This window comes from Pteronotus mesoamericanus, unplaced genomic scaffold (genome assembly GCF_021234165.1).
Source record: "Pteronotus mesoamericanus isolate MK-2021 breed Mesoamerican mustached bat unplaced genomic scaffold, CSHL_Meso_final contig_105, whole genome shotgun sequence".
Classification (NCBI taxonomy): domain Eukaryota; kingdom Metazoa; phylum Chordata; class Mammalia; order Chiroptera; family Mormoopidae; genus Pteronotus; species Pteronotus mesoamericanus.
The window spans coordinates 7,357,385-7,383,253 of record NW_026555006.1 but is presented as its reverse complement, the minus strand read 5'-3'; the positions used below and the strand labels follow the sequence as shown (position 1 = coordinate 7,383,253).

The following is a 25,869-nucleotide window of genomic DNA, read 5'->3' as shown; positions in this document are numbered from 1 at the left end:
AGAATTAAGTCTCTTTTGGGCTTCCATAGCACTTTGTGTTGACCTTTCCAATGTAAAACGCTTCAGTTTGTTTCACAATTTTGTATTGTTCTGTCTAAATTGATTACGATTTCCTTGTACATAATCGGTGTTCAAAAATTTTAATTGAATAAAATGTCAACGAAAAGTTATTTTAGAAAATACAGACAAGAAGCAAAAAGAAAAATAAAATGTTGGATGCCTATACTACCACAACACTAAGGTAGCCACTGGCACAATATCTCTTTCTATAAATAGCTGAATTATTATTAAGTATAATTATAAAGCTAAACACTGGGTGCTTAATATGTACCTCCTACAAGTAAGTGTGATGAAATGGAAAAAACCTTCATTTGCTAGAGTTTGTAGCAGCCCATAATGAAGTATTAACTAACTTGGGAGAATTGGGAGTATGTAACTTAAGAGCAGCCAAGTATTTTAAGTTCAATTTTGCATGCATATAGTGTTTTGTACTTGGTCAACAGACTGAATTTGTACTAACTATGATAGCTTCTATTAAATAAAAAGTTTAACTTACCCTAAAAGCCAAGGCCTCTCGATTCTGAGAGGGCTGAGATTGAAATACTAAACTGTCTGATTCAGAAGAGAAAAGAACTAACAGCGTAAAGCATTTAATGGGTTCCTGATGCTTCGTGTGTTTTATTCAATCTCTGCAATATCCTTGTGGAATGGGTATATTACTCTAGTTTTACAGATGATAGAATTGAGGCACAGAGAGGTTAGGTATTAGGAATTAACCTTGAAACTATGTATTTTATTTCAAAACTCAGGCTTCAAGACTGTTTAAACACTTCTCCTACTCATGCCCATCCAGGGCACAACCCTCCTAACTCATCTTTTCTTGGTTAGTATTGAAGCCTCTATTTAATACTTCCAGGGATGGCGAATTAATTCCTTGGAGGCAGTTCTAAGTGTTCAAAAGATTATGTTAATATACAATCGACCTTCCTATAATTTTAGCCCAGCATCAACTATGTTTGGTTCCCCGGTGATAAGTAATTATTAGCATTAATAATAATATTAATTAGTTTTATAATTAAAAGCCCCTGAATAAATGGTAGTGATGCATCATTTCAACAAATATTCACTGAACACCTTTAATATATCCAGTACCTAATGATGAATCAGATGTGGTCCCTGCCCACTCCCATTTTATAGATGGGAAAACTGGACTCAAAGAAGTTAACTATTTTAGAAAATGGGTAAAATCCAGAGGAAATGAAACTCTTATCTTGTGCAGAATCACGTTTAGATTCAGTAAATACATATTTTAAAGTATCCCTTTACACTCTAGATTTGGTTATTCTGCAAATCAGATATTGGCCCATGTGTCAGTAATCTACAAGCCTTTTAAACCTCAACCTAGCATGCCAAAGCACAGGAATACAGCAGTAGGCAAAAGTAAGTTTACAGTTGTTTGTATGGAAAATAATACAATAATAAAACAAGAATAAATTCGTGTTTCATGTACTTGCAATTGTGAATCTACTTTTGCCCACCCCTGTATTTTCTTACTGTAAAAAATATTCCAGAAGTATGATTGCTTTAAAAGGGAATAACCCTCTCAGCATTTCTCCAAGTTCCTGCTAGCCTGATTTTGAGCACACAAGTATTCTGATTGACACCCACCTCCATCCATATTGGTCTCATTGTTTCCTAGGCCCACCCCACAGGTGTCTGCCTTCTGGCCTTTGATCATGGCTTTTCCCTTCAAAGTACCCTCCCCTTCTCTGCCTATGGGAAAGGGTATCCATTCATAAGGCTGGTTTCTACTCACCCCACTTCCTCAGTTCTCCAACTTTGGGGCACTGTCACCTCACTTCCAGCTGTGACACTAGTTAGTGACCTTAAACAAATCACTTACACTCTGTTGGTGTAACTTTTCTTTCCTAAATAATGGGGCAGAATCAGATGGTCTTTAAGATCTGCTGAGGTTATCATATAAAAACGACGCTGCACCCAGGACAGTGGGAGGTCCTGACCATGTTGAACTGTTGAGTCCTGTCACAGGGTTGTGACATGAAAGGAGACATGAAGTGATTTACCATTGTGAGGTTTCACAATTTTAATGCAGAGTCAAAGTTTTAAACTTATTTAAGAGGCAGTGTGGCGCAATGGAAAGAGAATTTTATCTTGGCATCAGACAGTTCTGGGCGCAAATCTTGGCCCCATTGTTTACTAGCTTAGCACCTGAGGCAAGGATTGTAACCTCCCTGAACTTCAGTTTCTTCATCTGTACAATGGGGACAATAATTCCTGTTTTCCCAGTTGTCATAATATTAGAAAATGCCTGGCAGGGAACAGGTTCCTCCACATTAATCTACTCCGTACCCTAAAAATTTTTTGTTCAGAAACTCTTCTCTGTCATAAATAATTAGCAAACGTCAGAACAAATAAGTATATAAGTGAGTGCTACCTGGATTTATAGCATGAGTAATATACAAAGTGGGGATTAGATGCAGTTTATCTGGTCTTTGAAAAGTAACTTTGGAGCCCATCCAGACAATCATGTGGCACCTGCACGACGTAGCTACCTTTCCATCTGCACTTGCTTCAGGAAGGTGTTTTCCAGTTGGGAGAGAACATGTTCAATATTTGTCTTTAATGCATTCCAGTGTTCTGAGGCAAAACTTCCCAGAGATTGAGCAGAGCATATTAACCAGTATCATTTAAAGTTGATTAAAACTATCATCTTAATTAAATACAAGAGAACAAGAAGTTCTCAGTCTTCTGGTAGCAATTAACGACTAAAGAGTCAATTTGAAGTTGTTTTTGCAACTCTTAAAATAATACTCCTTCTCCCTCCTCCCATGAAAAGAGTTTCTTAGCTAGAGACATGCCCTCACATTGAGGTTTTTGAAAGTTGTTAGGACCACAAACCTTCTGGCAAAGCCTTCTGCTGCCAAGGCATTGGAGTTCTCAAAAGCAAGAGGGTTCAAGCTCAGGATACGCTGATTTGGAAAGAGAGGCCAAACAAAGGGCCTTTTGAGGCAGGAAACTGGGCTTTGGCCTCAGCACAGAGCAATGTGGGATTGGAAAAGCGCCCTGGGACTTGCTGAGTTGAAGAGAGACTATGAGATGGATCGATGGAGGAAGTGTAAAGTTTCTCCATACAGTGAGAGTTTATTTCTAAACCCTCGAAAGTTGGTTTCAGATGCATTGTCTTTCCCCTGTCAGCTTAGTCAGCATACCTATAAAATGTGGACTGAACAACATTATATGCCTTTGAGCAGAAGAGGAAAATGGTCCATGAGAGTATGCCTAGACATTACGAATCTAGAAAGGATACCTGACCTGAAGACCAATGCTTGCCTATCAAGACCCAAAGCAACTACATTCATGAATTCATTCATTTGCCCACTTCCCCATGCAATATTTATTAATCACCCACATATGCTAGGTTGATATAGCGATGAAGTTAAAAAGATGCAGCTCCTACTCAAGGAGCTCAAAAGCTAGTTGGTCAGAACTTAAACATTTGAAGTGAAGGAGACAGTCTTTCCTAATAAGTACCTCTCACCGTGTTCACATGCACAGGACCCTCTCCATTGCCCCCTCCACCACACCACCCAAACAGGTTTTTTAATTTGACTTTCCCTGAGGTGAAACTTCTAGTCATCTTAAGAGATATTCTAAGCAGCAGCAAACTGACCAACAGAAGGAGTTCAGCAGGGATGGTTCAGTTCGACAAGGGCTATAAACATGGGACAAGACTTAATGATGTAACTCAAGGAGGAGAAAACAATTTAAATTCTGGTGGATTGCATTCTTCATTTTGCTCCCTGTTATTTTTGTATATCTGAACTTTATCTATTAAGCAAAAACATTCAAGACTAGAAAAGACCCACTTTCTGTCAACTGCTTGGTAAGATTAGGGTGGGGGGAGTAGAGCAATAGGAACAACAGAAGGAAAAGAACGATTGACAAAAGAACTTATGCTGTGAGGACCTGGGTAGACTGAGCCCCGTCACTATGGAGGATGAGCAGTGACTTTGGGTCACACGTGGGAAGCTGATTTTTCTGGAATAGATAGGGCTCAGAGATGTGAGACAGGAAGGGGCTTGTCATGACTTAGTGATATTAAATGTTTGCTCTATGCCCCAAATGTGCATCAGTCATGTAAGCCTATGCTGTGTCTTCCAAGTGTCAAGAATGTAAGTTTATTCAGTTTCTGTCTTGTCCGTTATTTATGTGGCAGTGAACTATATTGTTCCTACACAGTAGTTTTACAGAGATAAGCTTGATCAGCAAATGCAAACGCACTTGAATTCACAGGTGCCAGGACTTTAAATCTGCAAACAGCTACCCTAACATTAGTCAGATGTCATCAAGAGATACAAGGATGGCTTTTTTCCTCTCTTTGGATTTGCGCTGCTTGTTCAGTTTTTGACGGCTGGATCTAATCAGAGAAGTTACACTGGCTAACTGATTTATTGAATAAGAACATTTAGAAGAAAAGTTTCTATTGTCTTTATAGATACCTAGGCCACACACGCAACTTTCCTCCTCCTCTTTGAATTAGTGTATTTGTGTAATAGATTAAAATTCAGAGAAAATACCATATTTCTATGCATATTTGGAAAGGCATAGATAATAAATATGAGTTTATGAAGAAGCCTGACAGTGAAATCGGAGGCAGGGACCTCATTTATGACTCCCATAGGATTCCCCGGAGCGTTACTTGGGGCCCGGTACACACATATTGTTGAGTGAAAATTGAACAAAATAGAAAAACCTTGGTGTACTGGGATGATGCTCTATCTGACTGAGCTACCTGGCCAAGGTCTTTTAGCCTTTTTTCTAAAAGGCAAATTTGCATTTTATTATTGCTATCTTAAACTACACCACTGAAAATTTGAGAAAAAGGGTAAGTCACCCACAATCCACCGCCTAACACAAACACCATTTGGACATATTTAATACTTTTCATTTGATTTCCTGTTGGTTATAGGTACATCTACATATGATTTTCTGTATTGCTGATAGTTATTTTTGTCTTTATTTGACCAAATGCCCCTTGACTATCATTCATAACTAAGCATCATTTATTCACTTTTGCTTTCCTTTGCCCCACTCCCCCAAATCACAAGTCTCTGGGGTATGTACTATTGCCCCCTATTTGCTGGGGCTACTGTAACAAAGTACCCAAAGTACCACAAACTGGGTGGTTTAAACAGTGGCAATGTATTGTCTCCTATCTTTGGAGTCTAGAAGTTCGAAATTAAGGTGATGCAAGGTGGTTCCTTCCGAGGACTATGAGAGAAGGATCTGTTCTAGGCCTCTCTCCTTGGCTTGGGGATGGCTGTTCTCATGTCCACACAGCAATCTCCCTGGATGCACATCACCGTACAAATATCTCCTTTTTGTCACGTCATCAGTCATGTTGGATAAGGACCCACCCTGATGACATCATTGTAACTTGATTACCTCTGTAAAGGACTTATCTCCAAATTAGGCCACACTCTGAGGTCCTAGGGTTAGAACTTCAACATAAGAATTTTTTTTTTTGGAAAAGGGGACACAATGGGACCCATAACCACCACCAACAACAACCCCTTACCCCCTGCAAGTATATGTGAGTAAACTGAGGCTCAAGCCAAGTGGTTTGAGATGTGAATTTAGGCCTGTGTGGCTCTGAAATGGTGTACTTTCGTCTCATCCTGATTTCTACCCATGAATTAAAAATACTATGGACAAAGAAAAAAGTCTTCCTTGATCTGAATTTGATTAGTGTGAGATAATGTTTGATGGTTATTTACTGCTAAATTTAACTGAGTTCGACCAATTGAAAACTTATAATCATGTTATTTAAAAACAAGGTTAAGTTAAGTATAGCACACTATGCTTAGTTAAAACTTTTGTATTGTTCTAAAGCATTTGCTAAGCCTGTTGCATAGAGTGTTCCGTTCTTATTTGGAAGTTCCAAGGAAGACAGGGACATAGCATTCCAACCAGCATGAAGCCCTAAGAAAACCTCAGTTATTTCCTTTAGGTGGGAATAATTAAACATCAAAAAGACATTGACATTTTAGAAAACTACATATACTGTTGCCCTTGCTTCCTTTAATTGAAAGGAAGAGCTCCCATATGGAGACAAAGGACTACCACATAGGCATGTTTCTTCATTCTGATATATTTTGGGGGGTCGACCATAAATAGTAACAATAGCTTCCATGAACTGAGTGCACTATATATGGTACTCTATGTCTGAAGTTCACAATAACCCCTCAAGGTTGGCTGTACTAGCCTCATTCTACAGATGGCCTAGAGAGGTTACTGCTTGCCCAATGTCACAGGACTAAAAAGAGCAGTTCCCAAGCTTCAAATACAAATCTATTTTTGACCCCAAAGCTTGTGTTTTTCTGATCATTTGTATTGTCAGTCACCCACAAAGCTGGTGACTTCCATAATACATATTTAGTCACTCTATGTGAAATAATGGATTTCTTTTCTTTTTTTTTTTTAATCCTCAATTGAGAACATTTTTTTTCATTGCTTTTAGAGAGAGAGCAGGGGAGAGAGGAAGGGAGAGAAACATTGATGCGAGAGCAGCTCGATTGGTTGCCTCCAACACCCGCCTAGACCCAGGACCGTATCCACCCAGACTGAGGATCAAACCTGCAACCTAGGCATGTGCCCTGACTGATGGTCTAACCCATGACCCCTCTGTTATGAGATGCTCCAACCAACTGCACCACTCCAGACAGGGCAATAATGGATTTCTTTATGGGCCAAAATAACACTGGCCTCTCCTTACAAGAGACACACCATTCCATACTCATATGGTAGCATTTTTGATCATTTCTGTGTGCCAAGCATTATAATGAAGCATTTCCGTACACAATATCTTATTCTTCTCATATCCGTGTGAGAGGTTAACTGAGTTATTTAAGGTGGAGACAGGATGCAGGCATATCTGCCTCCAAAATCCACATGCTTAGAGCTACACCGTACTACTCTTTGCCATTGTTCTTCACTTTCCCACAGATGGATTGCCCTCTTTACCCGACTAGTTCTAACCTACACCTAAGTAAGCTCCTCAGTAGCGCTATGTGTTAAGATAACCTGAGTGAGTCTGAAGAGGGAGACCAGCCATCAGTTTCAGCAAGGTGTTTGAAGCACACAGGGGACCAGCCCCTGATGTTCCTGGAGAGCAGGCAGTGTTTATTTGAGTTGTGCTGTCCAGAACCTGGCAGGGCGTCATGCTTGCGAGAGGCCTTAATAGATCTTATTCCAGGTTAACGGGGTTTTGTCTAAAAAATGCAGAAGGCCTCTCCTTGGGAAGGTGGTTGGTCACACCTCGGTTGGCAAGGAGCTTGAGTTAGAGGTCCCGTACTCCACTCCACCTTCCACATGCCACCAGAGTGATCTTTCTGAAACAGCCGGGCCGTGCCACTGTCTCCCCCAGATGTGTTTTACTAAGCCTCTGCTGTGTGTCTAGCACTGTAGAGGATAAATAAAAAATATTGACCCTGCCAACTAGAAAATCAGTCTTTCTTGAAAGTCATACACTCAAAGCACTTTTAGATTAGAGCCGATCAGACCTCTAAAGGTACCGCTTAGGCTACGTTTTCTTAGGGAGTGCTCTGGACAGTTCTGGTTCTTCCACGTTGTGCATCTCCCTGTTGAAGCTCAACGGTGAACTTCGATGAAGGCTGGGGGAAGAAAGTTTTGTGCCAGATATGCTTTGGGATATGATAAGTGATCCAACCTCCTCTCTTTTAATAGATAAGGAGGCTCATCAAGGAAAAGGGACTCAAGTCACAAGAGTCTAACGTGGGGTGCCAAGACCCAGCCCAGGGCTTTTTCTGCTGCACAGAGGCCTCATCATTTTACTCCACACTCTGTTTCTGTCTTCAGACTAAGGCACATGTTTTTTTTCTCCTGTATCTTGAAACCATATGCTTCTTAGGCTTCCCCTGCTAAGATTGGCTGCTGTTGTTTGGTGTCTGAAATCATTGTTTTTCTTTTGGGGGTCAGCCTGGCAAAGATATTAGAAAAGCTAGGTTGACAGGGAGGCAGAAGAGAGGTGGGAGAATTGCAGGTTTGCATTCTTACAGGATCCCTGTGGAGGTAAGACAAGTTTTACAATTGGGATGTTACTGGCCCTTTAGCCAGGGAGCTCTTTGAAGGTAGAAAACCTGTTTTACTCATCTCAGCATTTCCCATCCGTAATGCACAATAAGTGCTCAGTAACTGTTCTGACATTCAGTGAGGTTTAAAGTTGTGTTTATTTGGTGTATACATATATAAATTGCATTTTATGTATGTTATACATTGATTTTTTTTTAAAGCCCTAGAATTAAAAAATGAAATTATTTTTCCTTTTGAAGCAGTGACTACCAGATCACCTTGGGATAGAATCATCTCAAAGTCTTGCTAAAAACAAGAATTCTCAGGCCCAGAAATTCTGATTGAATAATTGACTGGGTCTGGGCAGTGCCTGGAATGTGTTTTGTAATAAGTGTTCCTGATGATTTGATGATTAGCCAAATCTGAGAGTCACTGTCCAGATTGTTCAATTGCTCAAACTGTGTGCAATCCCCAGTTTTGGCCTTAAAGACAGACGTGAACAGAAGCACTACGCTTCAGGCCCGAACCCTTCAAACAAACAAGTGAACAAACAAACAAATGTGTGCACAGGAATACAGACAGGATATGTGTGGAACAAGTGGCCAGTGTACCTGGTGTCAGATTGAGAGGGGCGATGGAGAGAAATGATTTGCAAGCCTAATTAGACCTGCTGCTGGTTCTCAAACCTGCAGCTCTAAGCCTCCTGCTAATTGGCAGTCCCTTAATAGATTAGGACTTGGCATCGGGTTTGCATGTTATTATAAACCACACACAGAAAAACCCAGTGGCTGAGGAACTCCTGCCAAACTCAGGCCTGGGTTTTTGTGAGGCTTTTGAAGTGCATTGGTCTTTCAGTATTTTCTATAGTCAGTGTGCTGAAAGGCATCAAACCATTCCTTTGGATGGGATTTGTGAAGGGCGAGTTTGTTGAATAATTAATTCCCCCAAACCCATTCTGTCAGCTTGACGGACAAGCAGAAGCCCCCATGGCAGTTGCACTCTCTGCGGTCCTTGGAGCAGGATAGGAGAGATGATTTCGCACAGATCCTGCCAGCTTCTCAGGAACCCAGCCCCTTTCCTTCGTGCCTTTGGGGGTGGGGGTGGGGGTGGGAAGAAGCATTAGAGTGCCTCTGCTAGGTGCCTGGCTGTTGAACACACCATCTCAGGAAATCCTCATAGCAGCCCTTCCAGGCTGCATGACCTGTTTTGCCAATGAGGATGCTGAGGTCCTGAGAACTCACTTTTCCAGGGTCACGCTGCCACAACCTGTCAGAGAGGGAGGGATGCGGACCTAGGTCTGTTAATTAGAAACCGCTACCAAACCAAACCAAACTCGGAAAAGCCTTTTTGAGTTTTCTGGCTGCTCAGTTGATTAATACGGGCAGTGAAAGAGTTTTTTTTTTTTTTTTGCAATTTACATCGTGCACAGAAATACGTGTTTGTGTCGCAGGTGGTGTAAATGCTCTGCTCCCTCCTTAAACTGTATAATAGGGTCTCCTACTCTGAGGTGAGGCTACCCATTACAGAGAGCCACCTCGTGCAGAGGAATGAGAGAAGGGCTGGAGATAGGTGCTTTGCAAGGGTGCCCAAGTGGCCCGTTCTGAGCTCCGAAGGTGCAGCAGTATTCCTCAGGGTTTTGAGCAATTTCCAGGCGCCCTGCTCTCCGCTTTTGTTGCCCATTTAGGTTCCTGTTGGGGATCCTTCCACATCATTCCAAGTCCATTTCCACAAAGGGAGAGCTGTAGTGGAGGCCGAGATTTCCATGAAAACCTTCCATTTTTCAGGCAAACATACCAGGCAGTTCTCGTGGCAATACCATGGTGAAGGGTAATAATGTTATTTGGCATTTTGCCCTTTAAAAAAGTGAGTGTGGATGGGGGGGTAAGTGGCTGGGTGGGAGGATGGGCAGAGAGAACAGTGGGGGCTTTGTAATTTACTGCAATAGAGAGGTCAGGTGGGCAGGTCATGAGGGGAGGAGAGGTGCAGCGAAGGCCTGAACCCCCCTTGGGCTTCCAGACCCTCCTCTCCCCTTCGGCCTGATTCACACATTTTGGGCCTTTGTAAAGGGGTGGTTGGGGAGTTTTTATGTTTTTATTTGGGGGAAGGACTCTAGACATTCTGTCCCTCTGAGAGGAGCTGGCTCCTAGCTGCTTTGCAAGGATTAAGGGCCTGGCTTCCAGAATCATTGAAGAAACATCCCAGGAACTACCCTTTTCTCTCAACAGCTGAAAAATGCATCACGGAGCAGTGGCTTCCTGGAGAGTTTTGGCAAAAGAGCTTCCCTCTGGAACAATAGGGTTCCTGTAGCCAACCACCTAAGAGTTTTACTGCAGCCGGTTCTCCCACGAGGATCTGGATGCCCACACTTTGTTGTCCTCATCCTGCTGGAGGAAGGGGCAGGGCTGCCAAAACAACGGAGGGTGGCCTCAGAGCACATGGATTTCAGTCTACAGAGCCAGCCAATTCGAGATGCACCCCTTCTCAGGCCCAGTCAGAGCACCTATGGACCGGGAACGGGCTGGCTGCAGAGAGCTGTGCAGAGCCAGCCTGACCCAGTGCCATGCCTGCTGCACTGCTCTGAGACTGCGTTTCTGATCTTCAGTTTGGGCCTGTTCCAAACTGAGTTGGTACTGCCTACCTGAAAAGGATTATTAAGGGGAATAAATGAGGCCTGGCTATAAGGAGCCTAGAACAGTATCTGGTTTGCAGCTGTAGCTAATGCTAATTCCTACTTGCCTCCAACCCACACCACATTTTTGCTGATACCTACTTTGACAGAGCTAAGAGCTGCCAATCATTAATTTAGTTTGTATCTGAAGGTTTGCAGATTTGAGAATGTCTTCTGGAGTTATTCTTTATAAATGGATATCTTTAAACTCTGGAAGGTTCTGCTTGGCTAATCGACCTTTACAAACTCGATGTGCTGCTGTAGTTACCCCAACCAGGAGAGTCGGCAGATTGATGCCCGTCTGCTCTGTGCAGGTGCCTTCAGTTTTGTTTTTTTTTTTTAGAAAATGCCCTGCCCTCCTTAGATAAAGGTGAAAACTCCTAACCTTAGAAAGTCCACAAGACACCTGGTAATACCCGCCCTTTTACTTTATACATAAAGAAATAGAGCCTGAGAGAGAAGCAGTGTGATTGTATATATATATAAAATCAACAAACTAAACACTGAGGAATACAAGTTATTATCAATTATTGCTGCCGAGTATTTGTTTTTTAAGGCTACCTTGGCAAAAGAAACTTAACAATACTCCCAAACTCACCTGTGTTATCTTATTGATATCAGGCATGTCTTCACTGAATCCAAAACTGGGGTTAAAATGATTTTCCCTTCCAGGATGTTGGCTGAGCTGACCTAGTGCAGACCACCTGAGACTATTACTCAGTAGGCGAAAGGCTGGCTTATTTGCTGGAACAGCCACACAAAATAGAATGACCCCAATATATTCATTTGGCATCAATTTAATTTATAGTAATCCCAGTAATGATTAAACTAGAAACCTCTTTTTCCCAATTAAGAAATTTCTCCTGGATTGAATAACATTTTGGACTACCAGTTTTTTTCTTTTTCACATGTTTTCAGCATCTATGTTTTGGGAATCACATGGGCTCCCTCAAACTACTTTTCCTCTTTTTTCTCAAGGTTAAAGTTGGGTAGGGAATGAAGGTGGAACACAGCAGTTTTGTTAACTTTTGGTGGTAGTCGGTAGTGGGAGCCAGGGACTTTACAATTCTGGGTTTTATTTTTTTCCTTTAGTATAGCCTTAAATACATTATTTCCATTCAAAGATAGCAAGGAATGTTTGAAATGCATTCACTGGGCTAGTTGATGAGCTGGTATTGCATCCCTGCTGGCTGCTAGGTCATGTGCTGATGTCTGTGCTCCATGAACATTTTAGAAATGCCTTTCTGGGTGTTCTGTCATGTTGCATCATGGGTATTTGTCCCCTGAGTATGCATTCTTTGAGGGCGGGGACCACGTCTTATTAGTTTCTGTAGCCCATAATTCTTTGAGGGAGGAGTTTCTTCGTTCAAAGCAGCCTTTTTCTCCTTCACTTTCTTGCCACCCAGTGCAACGTGTAAAAGTCGGTGGGGCATGGACCAAGCCTCAGATGTCTGGGAGAGAAGTTTGACTTGTACTTTAATCAGGTGTTTTGTAATACCATTCACTCCCTGGATACTTCTAAAGTGAAAATGGAGCCCATAAGGACAGCACAGAGAGAGGAAATAAACTACAAATTAAAAAGTGATTAGTGAGTGCTTAAGCAGAAGGTCAAAGGGATTATTTTGGACTTCAAACTTTTCAGCTTTCAGGGCTTGTATTCAGTTACAAAATTACATCCCTGAATTATTTGTGCAGGTGGCAGCTGTCATAGTTGAAGAAGGTTTCAGTGTTTTACAAAAGGAACATTGACAGGGCTGGGAATGGGGAGTGTGCTCCTGGGGTGAGGGTTGTCTTATCCACAGCCCACTGGAGTGGCTCCAGCCTTGCTCAACTTGAGTGACAGTCCTTGTCTGAGCTGACACAGCCCTGTCCAGGTTGGTTTAGCCACCTTCTTTAGGAAACCAGTCAAGCTGGTTGATTGGCATCCTGTAAACAGCTGGATGGTAGATTTTCAGGACACGGAAGGTAGAGAATCACCGTCTTAATACCTACCCCGTGGTATTTCATCCTCACAGCTCCTCCGAGTGGTTATTGACATCCTCTCTTTACAGTTGGGTTTCAGAGAAGTGAAGAAGCCTGCTGGAGATTGCATAGATTATAAGTGGCAGAACTGGTTTTCAAACCCAGGTCTGTGTTGCTTTGTTGAGATGGGTGCTCTTTTACTTAGCTTCTTTAGGGCAGAGATTCTCCAGAGAATCACAACAAATGGGTTAGGAGTTGGCTGATATTGATCCCTTTGCCCCTGGGGCAACTGGGCAGGGTGGGGTACTGAATCACCGACCAGTGGCCTCCTCAGTTTACCTGGGGCTGCCCTACAGACTATTCTTCTAGTTTCACTATGTGAAAAAGGCCAAGAAACTGATGACTAAGATAGTCCAGCTCAACCACCCATCTGAGACTTGAAGCTGGTGAGGTTCCCTGAAATTATTCCTTATGGGAATGTCAGCTCTTCATGAGAACATGCCATATTGTGTTGCTTTGGGGGATTATGTTAGAAAAAACAGGATTTGGTGTGTGAGAGAGATTAAATAGGGGGAGTTCAGAATTCAGAAGGGGGAAAAAGGATCCACAAGTCATAGAGTGTATTAGGGGTGGAGTCAGACACTTTGAATTTTATTTTGTTTCCTATACGTTTATTCAATACACAGTTGTTGAGCACCCAGTAAGTGCCAGAAATTACTCTCTTTGCTGGGGATACAAAGATAAATAAAATATTTATCTAGCTAGGCCCTTTCCTGAAAAGACTCCCAACTAGTGAAGGAGACTTATGGGGAAGAGATAATTAGAATGCTAGAGTGCGGTGGGTCTCAGTCTTCCCATCTATTAAATAGGGTAAATGACATCTAAGATCTCTTGTAGTTCCAAAACTTTACCAGTTTATTACTGCAATGTCCCTAACTCCATTTAGAGTAAAGATCTATAATACCGACACATATCTGATGGGCTTTACTTCTTAAACCACTTCTCGTTTGGATTTTACTCTTTAGAATCCATGAGCTTCTATCAGAAGGAAGCTGTTTTGTTTTTATTTTAAATAGCGGTCGCCTTAAAAAATAGAACTCTTGGTAACTCCACCCACCACCAGGGGCAGGCTTCTAATCTGCATTCTTTTTATTAACTGTAAGACCTTTGGCAAGTCACTTACATTCTGAACTCAGTTTTCCTATAATATTTGTATCTAAAATGCAAATATTATTAACTGCCTTACCACAGTGACTTGCCACAATCCTTGGATTTATAATTGAAAACATGAGCCTCAGGCATGGGTTAAGATTAAGACATATACGTAATGGGTACTAGACTTATTGAGATGATCACTTCGTAAGTTATATAAATGTCTAATCACTATGTTGTACACCTGTAACCAATACAATAATTTATGTCAACTGTAACTGAAAAGTAAAAAAATTAAAAAAAAATTTTATTTAGAAAAGAAAACACACACACACACCAAAAAGATATATATATATATATCTACATATGTACACACACATACACACACACACACACGTATATAGTATATATAGAAACTTATGCACATAGCCATTCACATATGCATATGTCTGATGTTGCCATTACTACCATGGGGGACACTGTTTAATCAAGAGTTAGTTATTTTTATTTTTATGGGTTCATGCAAAGACTTCCATATTCTTTAGAGCTGAGATGGAAAAGCAGTGTCTACAGGGGCAGGCAGTTGAACAAAAATGACTGCAGTAGACCAGACATAAGAGATCTGCAGTACAAGCTAAGTAAGAGCGGCATCTGACCACAGACTTCGTGTCATGGAGTCGACAGGGAATGTTGGCAACCCAGAGAGTGCGGGCAGCCACTGTCAACGCTGCCTGTACTGCCGCATGGCATGAGAGCTGGTTGTAGAAGCTGGAAATCTGGATGTTATGTGAGACCTCCCATTACTAAATGTTAACAACTAATTTAAAAAATTTTAAACCCTGGGTGGGCCAAACAGAACATCTCTGCAAGCCAGGTTTGCCATGGGCTGCCAATTTGGGATCTTTGATGTAGAACTTGGACCATGCAGCTTGATGGGTTAACCTTGGAGTGCCAACCAGCATGATGCTGTTCTCACAGGGCCTCCAATAATGCTTCCACTCTTCATTTTTGGCTCTGCATCTGGCTCTAGCCTTGCCTTTTGACTATCTTGAACTTTGGCCCTCCCAGGTGTCTGATGTCCTGCCAGTCCACATGTTGTTTATTTTACCGCCATGTGAACCTGGCGTTTTGTGTACACCTGGGCAGCATGGTTTGGATGGGGCGTGCATGCTGACGAACATTTGTTTGGCTGTTGGAAAAACAACAAAAAAAAAATGTTCCTTTTCGCCCTTATTATAGCTTTACCTCCCATTCAGCCCCCTGTGATCTCTGAGAATGCATGGCAGGATTCCTGCTGTGACATTTATTCTCTGAGTCAGGGTGCCAGGTCCTGCTAACCACTGTCAAAGCCCCTTCTGTTTATATAATCCCAAAAAGTCCCTGAAATTACAGGATTTTATGAGTTTACTTTTCCCTTGGGATCAGATTGCATTTGGGTAGTGGCTAGCAAACCCAGGGCTACTTTAGTGAGCTTTTGACAGAACTTTGATCGCATCTTATCGCTGCTTAAATGTTTTCAGTAGCTTTCTGTTGCAGACAGAAGCAAAAGCGAACACACATGGAGCCAGACGCTAACTAGATATTTTAACTATGTCTCAATTAGTCCTTATAATAACTTTGTATGTTGAAAACTCTTGTACTAAGTCTTATTGTGCAATGATGAAAATGAAGTTCAGGAGGCAAAGTGACTTGCCTAAGGTCATACAATAAAGCATGGCAGGTGGTAGAAGTGGGAAGTGAAATCTTGTCTGTCTGCTTGACTCTGAAGTTCATGGGTAAATTGGAAATAAGTAACTGCCAGAATAAGTTCCATGGCTTAGTGAAAACTGTGAGAAGAGTTATTTAAGTCTCAAAGGATGAATAGGCGTTTGCCAATGGTGCTTTAATCCAGATGTTAAAAACATTACTTCACAGAGTTGTTAGGAAGATCAAACATGATTATTTATTTAAGAGCTATGAAACTCTACACACATGTGTGATTCTTGCTGTATCATAGCTCTGCATGGCCATATTGCAAATGAATCATTTAGGTCATAAGGGAAACTGAGGCAGAAGAGTGGCTGGATCTGTATAAAACCATGTCAACATCTAAGGAGGAGTTTGCTGTTCAAAGTCAACATACACTTTCCAGAGCTTTGTGGCTTAGCTAATATCTGCATAGACATAGTTCATGTGTACTTAGCAAGAAAGGGTAGCTGGCTCCATCTCTGGAAGAACTTTTGAGTCAGAGTATCCTATTACAAGTCCTCGCTATGGTTCTTAGCAGCAGAGAGGACACTGAGGCAAATTATAATCTCTCTGACCCTTGGGTTTTGGGTTATATACTAATTAATTTGGGGGATTATTTTGAGAGTTAAACCAGTGGATGTATCTAAAACATAGATACTTAATGAATGTAAATTTACTCTCATCCTTATTTAAAAGAGGGACCAAAAGAGAGGAAGGAAAATGACCCAGTTTTACCTGGGGTATAGGTATCATAGGTTCTGTTGTCTCTGGTAGCTGAGTATTAGAACATATTCATTTTTTTAAGAGAAAAAATCAGATGGTCATATAAAGAAGGGAAATATGTAATGGCAACAAAAGATGTCTGGATCTCTCTCGGTGAAAGGTGTGAACTGTGGGCTGTTGTTCAGTTTGTTTTTAGTCCTTTAAAAATCCAACTAAAAAGGCCAGATCAGCCAGAGCTGGGAGTGTTCAGGTAGTTGACTAATTATTTTAAAGAATAAAGTGTTTTCACTTTAAGCATTTTCAAGTGAGAAAAGCCATCAGAGGTCTTTTTTATCCTCGAGATTAGACTAGACAGGTGTTTCTTTGTCCTGGAACCTGAAGCTTCCCGAGGTTGAGGGACTCAAAAGTAGTGCAGTATCTTGCTCATCATTATGTCCCCAGCACCTAACATGGTTCCCAGTGTTCAGTAACTGTCCATGCATGTTTGTGGAATGGGCTGAACACCTTGGACTTGCAGTCAGGAAACGCGGGCATCAGGACTACATCTGCCGTTCATTTCTTCATTTCTCCCATGTAGGTGCTTTCGGTTCTGACAATCTTCTTTTTGTGAAGAAAGGGCCTGAACTTTCCAGTATGGAAGAATTGAGCATTTGTCAAAGAGAACCTCTAGGCCCAGAACATTGCATGCTCACCCCAGCCAACAGCGAGTGTTTTTCATGGCAGCCCCTTTCAAAGGTCGGAAACGCCTTCATAGTACACTTAGTTTTGTCTCATTTGGATTGTGTCCAGTCTAAAAATCTGGACAAATATTGTAAACCAGAGAAAGTTTGCACACTTCTAAGACAAGTAGCAATTAATTATTTTAAATAGAAACCCTGTCACTTACGAGCAACATAAATATTTGTATTTTGAACCTCTAAGTAGCAGTTGGGTTGACCATTCTGGCCTTAAGTGATTAAAAAAAAATCAGTTGGTCATATTTTAACAGGGAATACATTTATAAAGAAGGGAAGGGTCAGGTCATGGAGTGAGCAAACATGAACCAAAAGAAAGACAGACCTGGGTTCAAATCCCATGACCAATGGACTCCCTTGGGACCCTTGGGCAAGTTTCAAAACTTCTGGCCTTAGTTTTCTGTTAGGTACTAATGAAAACAATAATCTATAACTTTTCATAGCGATGGCAGAGATTAGAATGCATTAATTCTTAATTAGACTCTAAACTCCTTGAAATCCTAAGCCCAGTGTATTCCATTTGTGTTTCTAACATCTATTCCAGATTGGTGCCATTTGTTAGCTTTGCTCTTCAGGTGAACTGCTTAACCTTTCTGAGCCCCAGTTTTTCATTACTAAAGAGAGCAGAACTCTACAGTGTAGGTAAGATGAACAAATTTCTGTCACAGAGTCCTAATAGCCACCTGATTTGAGCAACTTACTCTATGCTTGATACTTACACACATATTTGTGTTTGGTATTATTTTGTGGGTTGGTGTGTGAGCTCTTTGCAGATACTAGTTTAATTATTACTCTTATAGATTCTGGACTTTGCTTATTTTAAGGTAACTACTGATCGGGGGAAGCAGAAAGTTGGACAACTCTGGAAAAGGCACTCGAAGGACTTGGGATATAGAAAACATGGGAAGCTCCTCCATAATGCTTTGATTTGGTTGAAGCAAAAGTGCAAAGATTTCTTATGCACCCTCTGATCCCCACTCTTTCTTTCCCTACCCTCACCCAGGGCTTTCTAAAAAGCACCCTGAGAGCATGAGACTTGTGTTTAATTTTGTGCAAATGCAAAACTGTGGCTGAAGGGAGTAGCGCTCTGGGGCTGGGTCACTTGGTAACACTTCCCACATGACTTTATCAATGGGTGGGCCACGAAAACTTATCCTCTGTTTTTTTACACCTCACTCCCAACCACCCAACCTACCCGAGTGTTAGTTTTTCAAAGCCTAAGAAGTTTCAAAGGCCTGAACCCAACACAGAGGCCTTTCTTAGTGCTTTGATTTTCTGCCCATTAAGTGTTTGTCAGTGAGTTCGTATTTCGCCTCCTCTGCAGCTTACACATCTCAAGAGGTCCCTGGAGGTATAGGAAGTTAATTGATCCTTGATTAAAAAAAAGGAGAAATACTTGAGTCTGAGTCTAGAATCACCAGATGGTGTGTGTGTGTGCACACTTTTTGGTTCTGCTTTTCAAAAAGCTGGTAATCTACCTTTCATTATAGATAAATCTTAATTCAAGGGTATTGGCTTCAGAGTTTCAGTTAAATTATATCTCGCACACATGTATATGGTGAATGTTCAGTGAACAATAGCCAATGCTCTTGCCTTGACTGTTCCAAACAAACCATTATTTTTCTTCAAAGACCAGAATGGTTGCTGAGCTTCAGTTAATTTATTAATACTCATAGGTGCTTCCTTCCCTCTGTTTTAAGTGACTGCCTGACTTTAGAAAGCACCAAGAGTCAGGTCCCTTGAATCCCATCTAGCTCCACTGTGTACTTACCTTAAGCTGACTTAACGTGTTAGTTGTTTTCTTCTTTAGAAATAACTTTTTTTAAAATTTTAAAGCAAATGTGTATTCGTTGTAAAACATTTAGAAAATACAGCCAACAGGGACAAGAAAAAGAGTAGTATCTGTGATTTACCATTTGGAGATGACTACCAGTGTATTAGTTTTTTTTCATTGATTTTTTTTTTTTAAGAGAGAAAAGAAGGGGAGAGAAAGAGAGAAACATTGACTTGTTGTTCCACGTATTTATTCATTCATTTGTTGATTTGTGTGTTGATTTGTGTGTGTGTGCGCCCTGACTAGAGATCGAACCTGCAACCTTAGCATATGCTCTAGGCAACTGAGCTACCTGGCCAGCGCCCAAGTATGTTAGGTTTTATAACTGTTTCATTAGCCTGAGGGCTACCTCAAGGGTAGGATGTAAATTTCTTCATCTCAGTAGTCCCATCAGTACCTGGAACATAACAGGCAGCCAGGTTTGTGAGACTGCAGTGGTTTATGTGGGGATCCTCAACACAGTGTGGGCACATAGTAGCTATTTAGTAAATGTTAGCTGTTATTACTGTTCTTCATGCTATTTTTCTTTTTCTTCCTTTCATTGCTTACTTATGTATCTCTTCCAGCTCAGTAGCAAAATTTAAAATTGTATTTTCATAATGGCCATCAGTTTTGTTGACTCCCTTATTGGAATCCCTAAACTACACTGAGTTCTCATGAGTTTACCTAGCACTCGGACCCCAGAAGCCTCTTGCTTTTATAAAGGTCAGTGGAAGCCTCCCATCCTCTGTGGGCCATCTTTAATGGCCCTAGTAAAGTAGTCTTTTGTGCCCTTGCTATAGTCTACACATATGTCAGTCCACATGTTAGAAATATTTTAGTGCACTTGTTTTGTGTCTTACAATATCATGAGCCTCTTGAGGACAGGTACAATGATGTAGTCACCTTTAGGTTCCCAGTGGCTGGCACTGGAAATTTTCTTGAGATGAAATGACCAGGGACTGTAGTGGTTGATGGTAAAGGTGGTGCCAAAGTTGGAGATGGAGATCCCACTTTGGAAAAAGAAGAGCCACTTCTCTGTGCCCTAGAGAGGGAAGGCGTGGTTTATATCTCTTGAGGAATAGCTGCCCCATTGGGGAAAATGTTTATGCTTTTCCCATCAACTGAAGGAATATGAGGTTACTCTCTTCCTGGAACAAAGTCAAGATTTGACTGGCATCGCCCGCAATCAGACCACAGTTGGTAGGGGAGACAAAAAAAGCCATTGGGTTTTCTAAATGCTATTTCCATGCTTTTCAAGAAAACAAACAACGTATTGAGATCCAACTTTTTGTCTCTTTGTGGCCATGATGCACATAATCAGAACCGGAATCCCTCCCCAAGCCTTGAACAAGGAAGGAAGTAAAAGGGTTTGGATAGCTCCCAGGTTAAGAAGGCAAAGGAACTAACCAGACATTTTCTTTCCTAACCTTCTCTGTGGGACTTTCCCCCCCTTCTTTCTTTTAACATTTATTGAGTATTCAGGCTGTGTTCACATTACAGATGCTGTTGCTTGTTGTCTCCCAACTAAAGCATCATCCTGTATATTGCGTCCATGTGTCTTCCCCTTCTAGACTGTAAGCTCCCTGAGGTCAGCGCTTATGTCATCTTTCTATTCCTTGTACTCTCTATACATAGTAAAGACTCCATCAACATTTGTTGAATGAATGAATGAATGACTACATTAACATATGACATCATCCCAGCACACTCAAAGCTAGATTTCATTCTTCCCATTGAACAGAGGAGAAGGGGCTTTTGAGATGTGAAATAGCTTACGCAAGTGAAAAGGAGCAGAATTGAGATCATTAACCCAGTTCTGTCTCACTCCACAGCCCTTTTATATGTGTTTTATTGTCCTTAGAAACATATGTTTTACAGGCCTATCATGTGCACACTATTAAAAATAGAAGTTGGGGGCCTGAGAGTGTAGCACAAATTTAAGGAACTCGGGGTCTGTTCCCTACCTGAGTTTATTAGCAACATTTTGGCTCCTAGGCACCACAGAGGCTGTGGCCGGGCCCCTACACCAAGCTAAACGATTTTATCACAATGTGCGGAACTTAAAAGCAGACTATTATTATCATACTACTGGCTTCTCAGCTTCTTTTCATAGCCAACTTGGCCACATTTCAAAATGTTTAGGCAGTGGAATGAAGATGGTCCAGGCCCATGTGCTATCTTTCCTCCCAGCCCCCTAACCCCAAAAGATTAGCTAACTGCTCTTGCCATTTCTAAGCCATGGCCTCCCTTACCCTCTTTTCTTCACTGCAGAGACAGAGTTCCAAGGCCTAATGGTTATTGCCTTCCAGGGCCCCTCTGTGTTTACTTTGAGAAGGTCAAGCACAATGCTGTGGTGTGTTGCTGTTCTTTCTTTTCAAAGCACCAGTATGAATTTGATAAAGTAAATTGTTGTTCTAGCAGGAAGCAGTTAGGGGGTCACAAAATAAATAGCCGTAGAATTCAAATAAATCCCAAGAATAAAACCAAATAAATCCATGTGCCGTATACACAGTGATACATAAATACACTTTTTAGAAAGTGAGCATTTTTATTGCTGCCGGTCTGCACCAAAGTAATTGAAAAATTGTGGAGTTCATGGTACATTTTTTTTTTTTAAAGAGGCGGTCTGGGCCCTGAAGCAATGTGACATGAATTTAATTCTTTTCGAAAAACATGAAAATGGAATTTTATCTTTTCAACAACTGCTTATCTTGGGATTTTTTTTTTTTTTAAGCTAATGAAATTCACATTTGGATAAAATTAATTTGCAAAGTAAAATGAGGAATTTAGGCATTTTGGGATGGGCTAAGAGACTCTGAGTGAGCGCAATAGTCCCTCTGACTCTCTGTTTTTTCTACTTGAAAATGAGCGATAGTCATGCTTAAATGACCTCTCAAGGTTGTTGAAAGATTCAGTGCAAAAATGGATATAAAGTACCTTACGTATGATAGGTGCACACCACTGGTTACCATTAACTAGATGTTTTCCGTGGTCTTCCCTAGTCCTAACATTCAGTGGCTCACCTTTTACTTTGTGAGGTGGCATTGTGGCTTGGTATTGAACTTGGGTGCTGGGGGAGAAATAGGTCTACCAGTCTAAGAAAAGAGCCTGAAACAAGATAGTCTTTGTGTACTGTTTTCTTGTAGGATGGGGGTCAATGGGGTGGAGGCAGGAGACCATGAGTCCAGAGAGGGGAGGTTCAAGTTATGCTTTATCTTGTCCCGTGCAGTGGGAAACCATTGAAGAGACTGCAGCAAGGCAGTGTTATGGTCAGGAAGTAAACTGGTGGGTATGTGTAAGAGGCAGTGAAGGCCAGGAGGCCGATTTGGAGGCTTTTGCAGTGTCCACACAAAAGAAATTGTGACCTTTCATTCTTTATTTCAGGGTTATGAGGGACTTTTTCCTGGCAGGTGATGGAATCCATTTGCCATGCCCTTTAAGAGAATGGCATCTGAGCTGGCCACTGATTAAACCAGCAGCAGCTGCACTAGCAGCCTGGGGCTCTCAGGTACCCTTGGGCTCTGCTCCAGGTCTGCCGGCAGCAGGGCTCAGCTCAGCTCTGCTCAGTCTTCGCAATGACTCTTAGAACAGTAAAAGAACAAGACAGAGTATGGCATTCATTGAACAGCCGCTGTGTACCAGGCACTGTGCACCAGGCATTGTGCTAGCAGTTTTACGTGCTTTTTCCTCTTGTAGTCATTGCCACAGCTTATTTGATGTAGGGGGAAACTGAGGCCTGGGAAGATAGAGAGAGAACCAGAAGTCACACTGCTAGGAGATTGTGGATCTGGGATTCAAATTCAAGTTTATCTGACTCTAGGCCTTCACTACACCATGCAACGTAGCCTTCGGATGACCTTCTCAAAGGGGAAATGGTTAAGACTTAAGAGAAGAATGTACTTGAAGGCATAATGATACATCATTAGACTTGGGGCTGTGTTAGTAATTATTACAAATTGGGGTTTAATTTTTAGCAGGATGTTGTAGAGCAGTGGAAAAGCTCCTACCCTGGCTCTTCCACTGCCGCCCCCTGTGCTCTCAGGAGGGGTGACAAAAGGAGGAAAGGGGATGCATGGAGTGGAAGCTCTCTTTAGGCTGCACATGGCCAAAATGCAAGGTGTCAATATCGTTATCAGTGCTGTTACTTAAAGTAGTCTTTGCTGCAGTCATTCGTTAGCCAACTTGCATTGATGTTTTCCCCTTGTTTTGTTTTGTCTTTTCCTGGTACATGGCAATGATTTCGTCTTGACCAGCGGGCCTGCCCTTCCTGATCATTGAGACCAGCACCATCAAGCCTTACCACCGAGGGTTTTACTGCAATGACGACAGCATCAAGTATCCTCTGAAAACCGGGGAGACAATAAATGACGCTGTGCTCTGTGCCGTAGGGATTGTCATCGCCATCCTTGCGGTAAGCACCCAGGCTATTGTGCTCAACCTCCTGACTTCCCCTGTATCATATTATAGAATATCTGAGTTAGCAGAGACTTGGTAGATCAATTAGAATTTCACCTTCTAGAATTTCAGTGATTAACACTAATTATGTCATGCAGTTAATACTAATATTAAAGGTATTTTAAAATACTTTACAGACATAGATACATAAACAGCAGGTCCTCAAATAAAGTCATTTCAAATGGAATTGTGTTTTCATTATAACATTGATGAGATGCCATAGGAACTTAACTCTTGTTTATATCAATTAGCCTACGGTAAAATTGGTTTTGTTATAGGTCATTTTGCTTAAAGTTGTAGATCCTATCATGAGGACTTACTGTATACTAAAATACTTTGTTTGCATTATTCTCACAGCAATCCAATGAAGCCTAGATATTGTTCTTATCTGTCTTCTACATATTAAGGAACTACGTTTTCAGAGTAAATATAATTTTTCCAAGATCACTAGGTTAATAAGTGGTAGAATTAGGATTTGAACTTAGTTGTCCTTTACCCCAGAGTCTGAGTTCTGAGCCCCAGAGGAGAGGGGAAATACCTTGTCGGATATCACAGGCATTTTCTGGGTTCTTTCCATATCATCGCTGTGCTGCTCTAACAGTGATAATGCCACTGGTATTTAGTTCTCTCATCCAATGGCCATGGTGTCAAAGTGAAAATAAAATGAAACTTGGAATATAGAGACCTCGGTTGTAGGCCTGGCCCTCCACTGATGAGCTGTACATCTTTGAAACCAAGGATGACTGTCTTGCTTCATCACATCTCATGGAGGAGTAAAATAGGTCATGTGTGCTGAAATACTTTGCACACTCTTAACTGCTAAGCAGGTTACTCATATACAGATGTAAAGTCCAGACTTATAGCCAGGTCTTCCCATGGAGGACAAAGTCCTCATTGAGAAAGCAAAAATGTACCACAGACTTGGACAAGGTCCACGATTATCTTGAGCAATGGTGGCCTCGTGGAAATTGGGGTATGGCCTACCTGTACTTGGACGGTCACCACCATGTTTTAGATCTGTCCATTTGGGGCAGAGGAGAAATATAGTAATTGATGGCAATCCAGCCTTAAAATTTGTGAGTCATACATTGTTCACAGCTGTCCATTCCACACCTCCAGCATTATTCTAAGTTTGTTCTTTGCTCCTTAACCTCAGCCGCGTGGATAAAAAGCATAAATAAGCGTCATGTTCACCAAGATTCTTGAGTCATCTATGTATTAGCCATATCCTGGAAGCTTCTGTTTGGCCTATATTAGCAAGCCAAGAAGAAGGAAGTTAATATTAAGAGTACCACATGTGGCCCTGTCAAGTGGCTCAGTTGGTTGGAGCCTGTTCCTGTACACCAAAGCGCTGTGGGTTTGATCCCCGGTCGGGGTGCATATGGGAGGCAACCGATCGATGTTTCTCTCTCACATCAATGTGTTTCTCTGTCTCTCTCTTTCTCTCTTTCCCTCTCCTTTCTCTCTCTCTAAAAATCAATGAAAACATATCCTTGGGTGAGGATTTAAAAAAAAAAAAAAGAATACTCCATGTGAAATAAATGCTATTATCCCCATTATACAAGTGGAAAATCAGAAGGTCAAAGGGGTTAAATGATAAGCTCAAAGTCTACAGCTCTTAGAAGCTGGAATTCAGACCTGTGCCTGGCTTCTTTCAAAGCCTTCTCTCCATCCTGCTTGACTTGATTTTGGAATGCAGGTCATCTATTCCAAATGAACTGCTCATGGGGATAGGCAGTTAGCTAATCTTGCCTATTCTGGATCAAATGTAAGCTGCTGATGGCACAGGAACCACATTTCATGAAGTTTTTCTTTGGACTTCCCCACTCTGGGGGTTGGTTGTAAACTTTGAGACCCCTCTTTGTTTTTTAATAACATCGTAAACCAGGCACACAATCAACAGTTTGAATTTGGGGTGGGGGGAAGGGAGTCTATGAGAATTCTTTCCAACCTTTAAAAGAAAAACAGTCCATTTGGCAACTGTAGTAGTTTCTTTAAGGTGGACTAAGGAATTTTGTGTTGAGAAAATGAAGAACTTAAAATCCAATTTTACTATTTGCTCCAAATTGACCATGTGTTGTTGAGTTCTTGAGGAAGAATGGCTTTTCCTGGAAACAATGTTTGTAATAGATGGCAAGTAATTATAGTAACATTTGAACAGGTGTTTTTGACCCTTGGTGGATCAGTTAATTGAATGCTTTTAAGTCCGTCCCCCCCTTCCCCTCCCACCCTCCAGCTTGTAACCAGGAAGTGGTTGTGATAAGAATAGCACAGGGACAGGGATGTTCTGTGCTCTCCTCTCCCCTCACATGTGATCATTACTGCCTTGCCGAGTGAGATGCTCCCCGACACAATGTGGTGGAAAGGTGCTGTCAAATGCTGCCATTCGTGGGAACGCACTCGGCAGCAGCAGGCTAGATGGACAGCAGCGTGCTAAAGTAGCTTCTTCCAGATCCATGCTTTCGCAAGCAAAGCACCTGGCTCAACAGCTCCTTTCCTGCTTTTTGATAAGACCATCC

The 25,869-nt window shown here is 41.6% G+C and overlaps 1 protein-coding gene across 1 annotated transcript in view; it reads left to right on the top strand.

Annotated features, from left to right (window-relative positions):
* Positions 1 to 25,869, top strand: part of PLPP3 (phospholipid phosphatase 3) — a 79,950-nt gene that overhangs the window by 16,345 nt on the left and 37,736 nt on the right. The window contains exon 2 of the mRNA XM_054573704.1: positions 23,149 to 23,306. Within this exon, the coding sequence (XP_054429679.1) occupies positions 23,149 to 23,306 (158 nt within the window). The remainder of the gene's footprint in view (positions 1 to 23,148; positions 23,307 to 25,869) is intronic.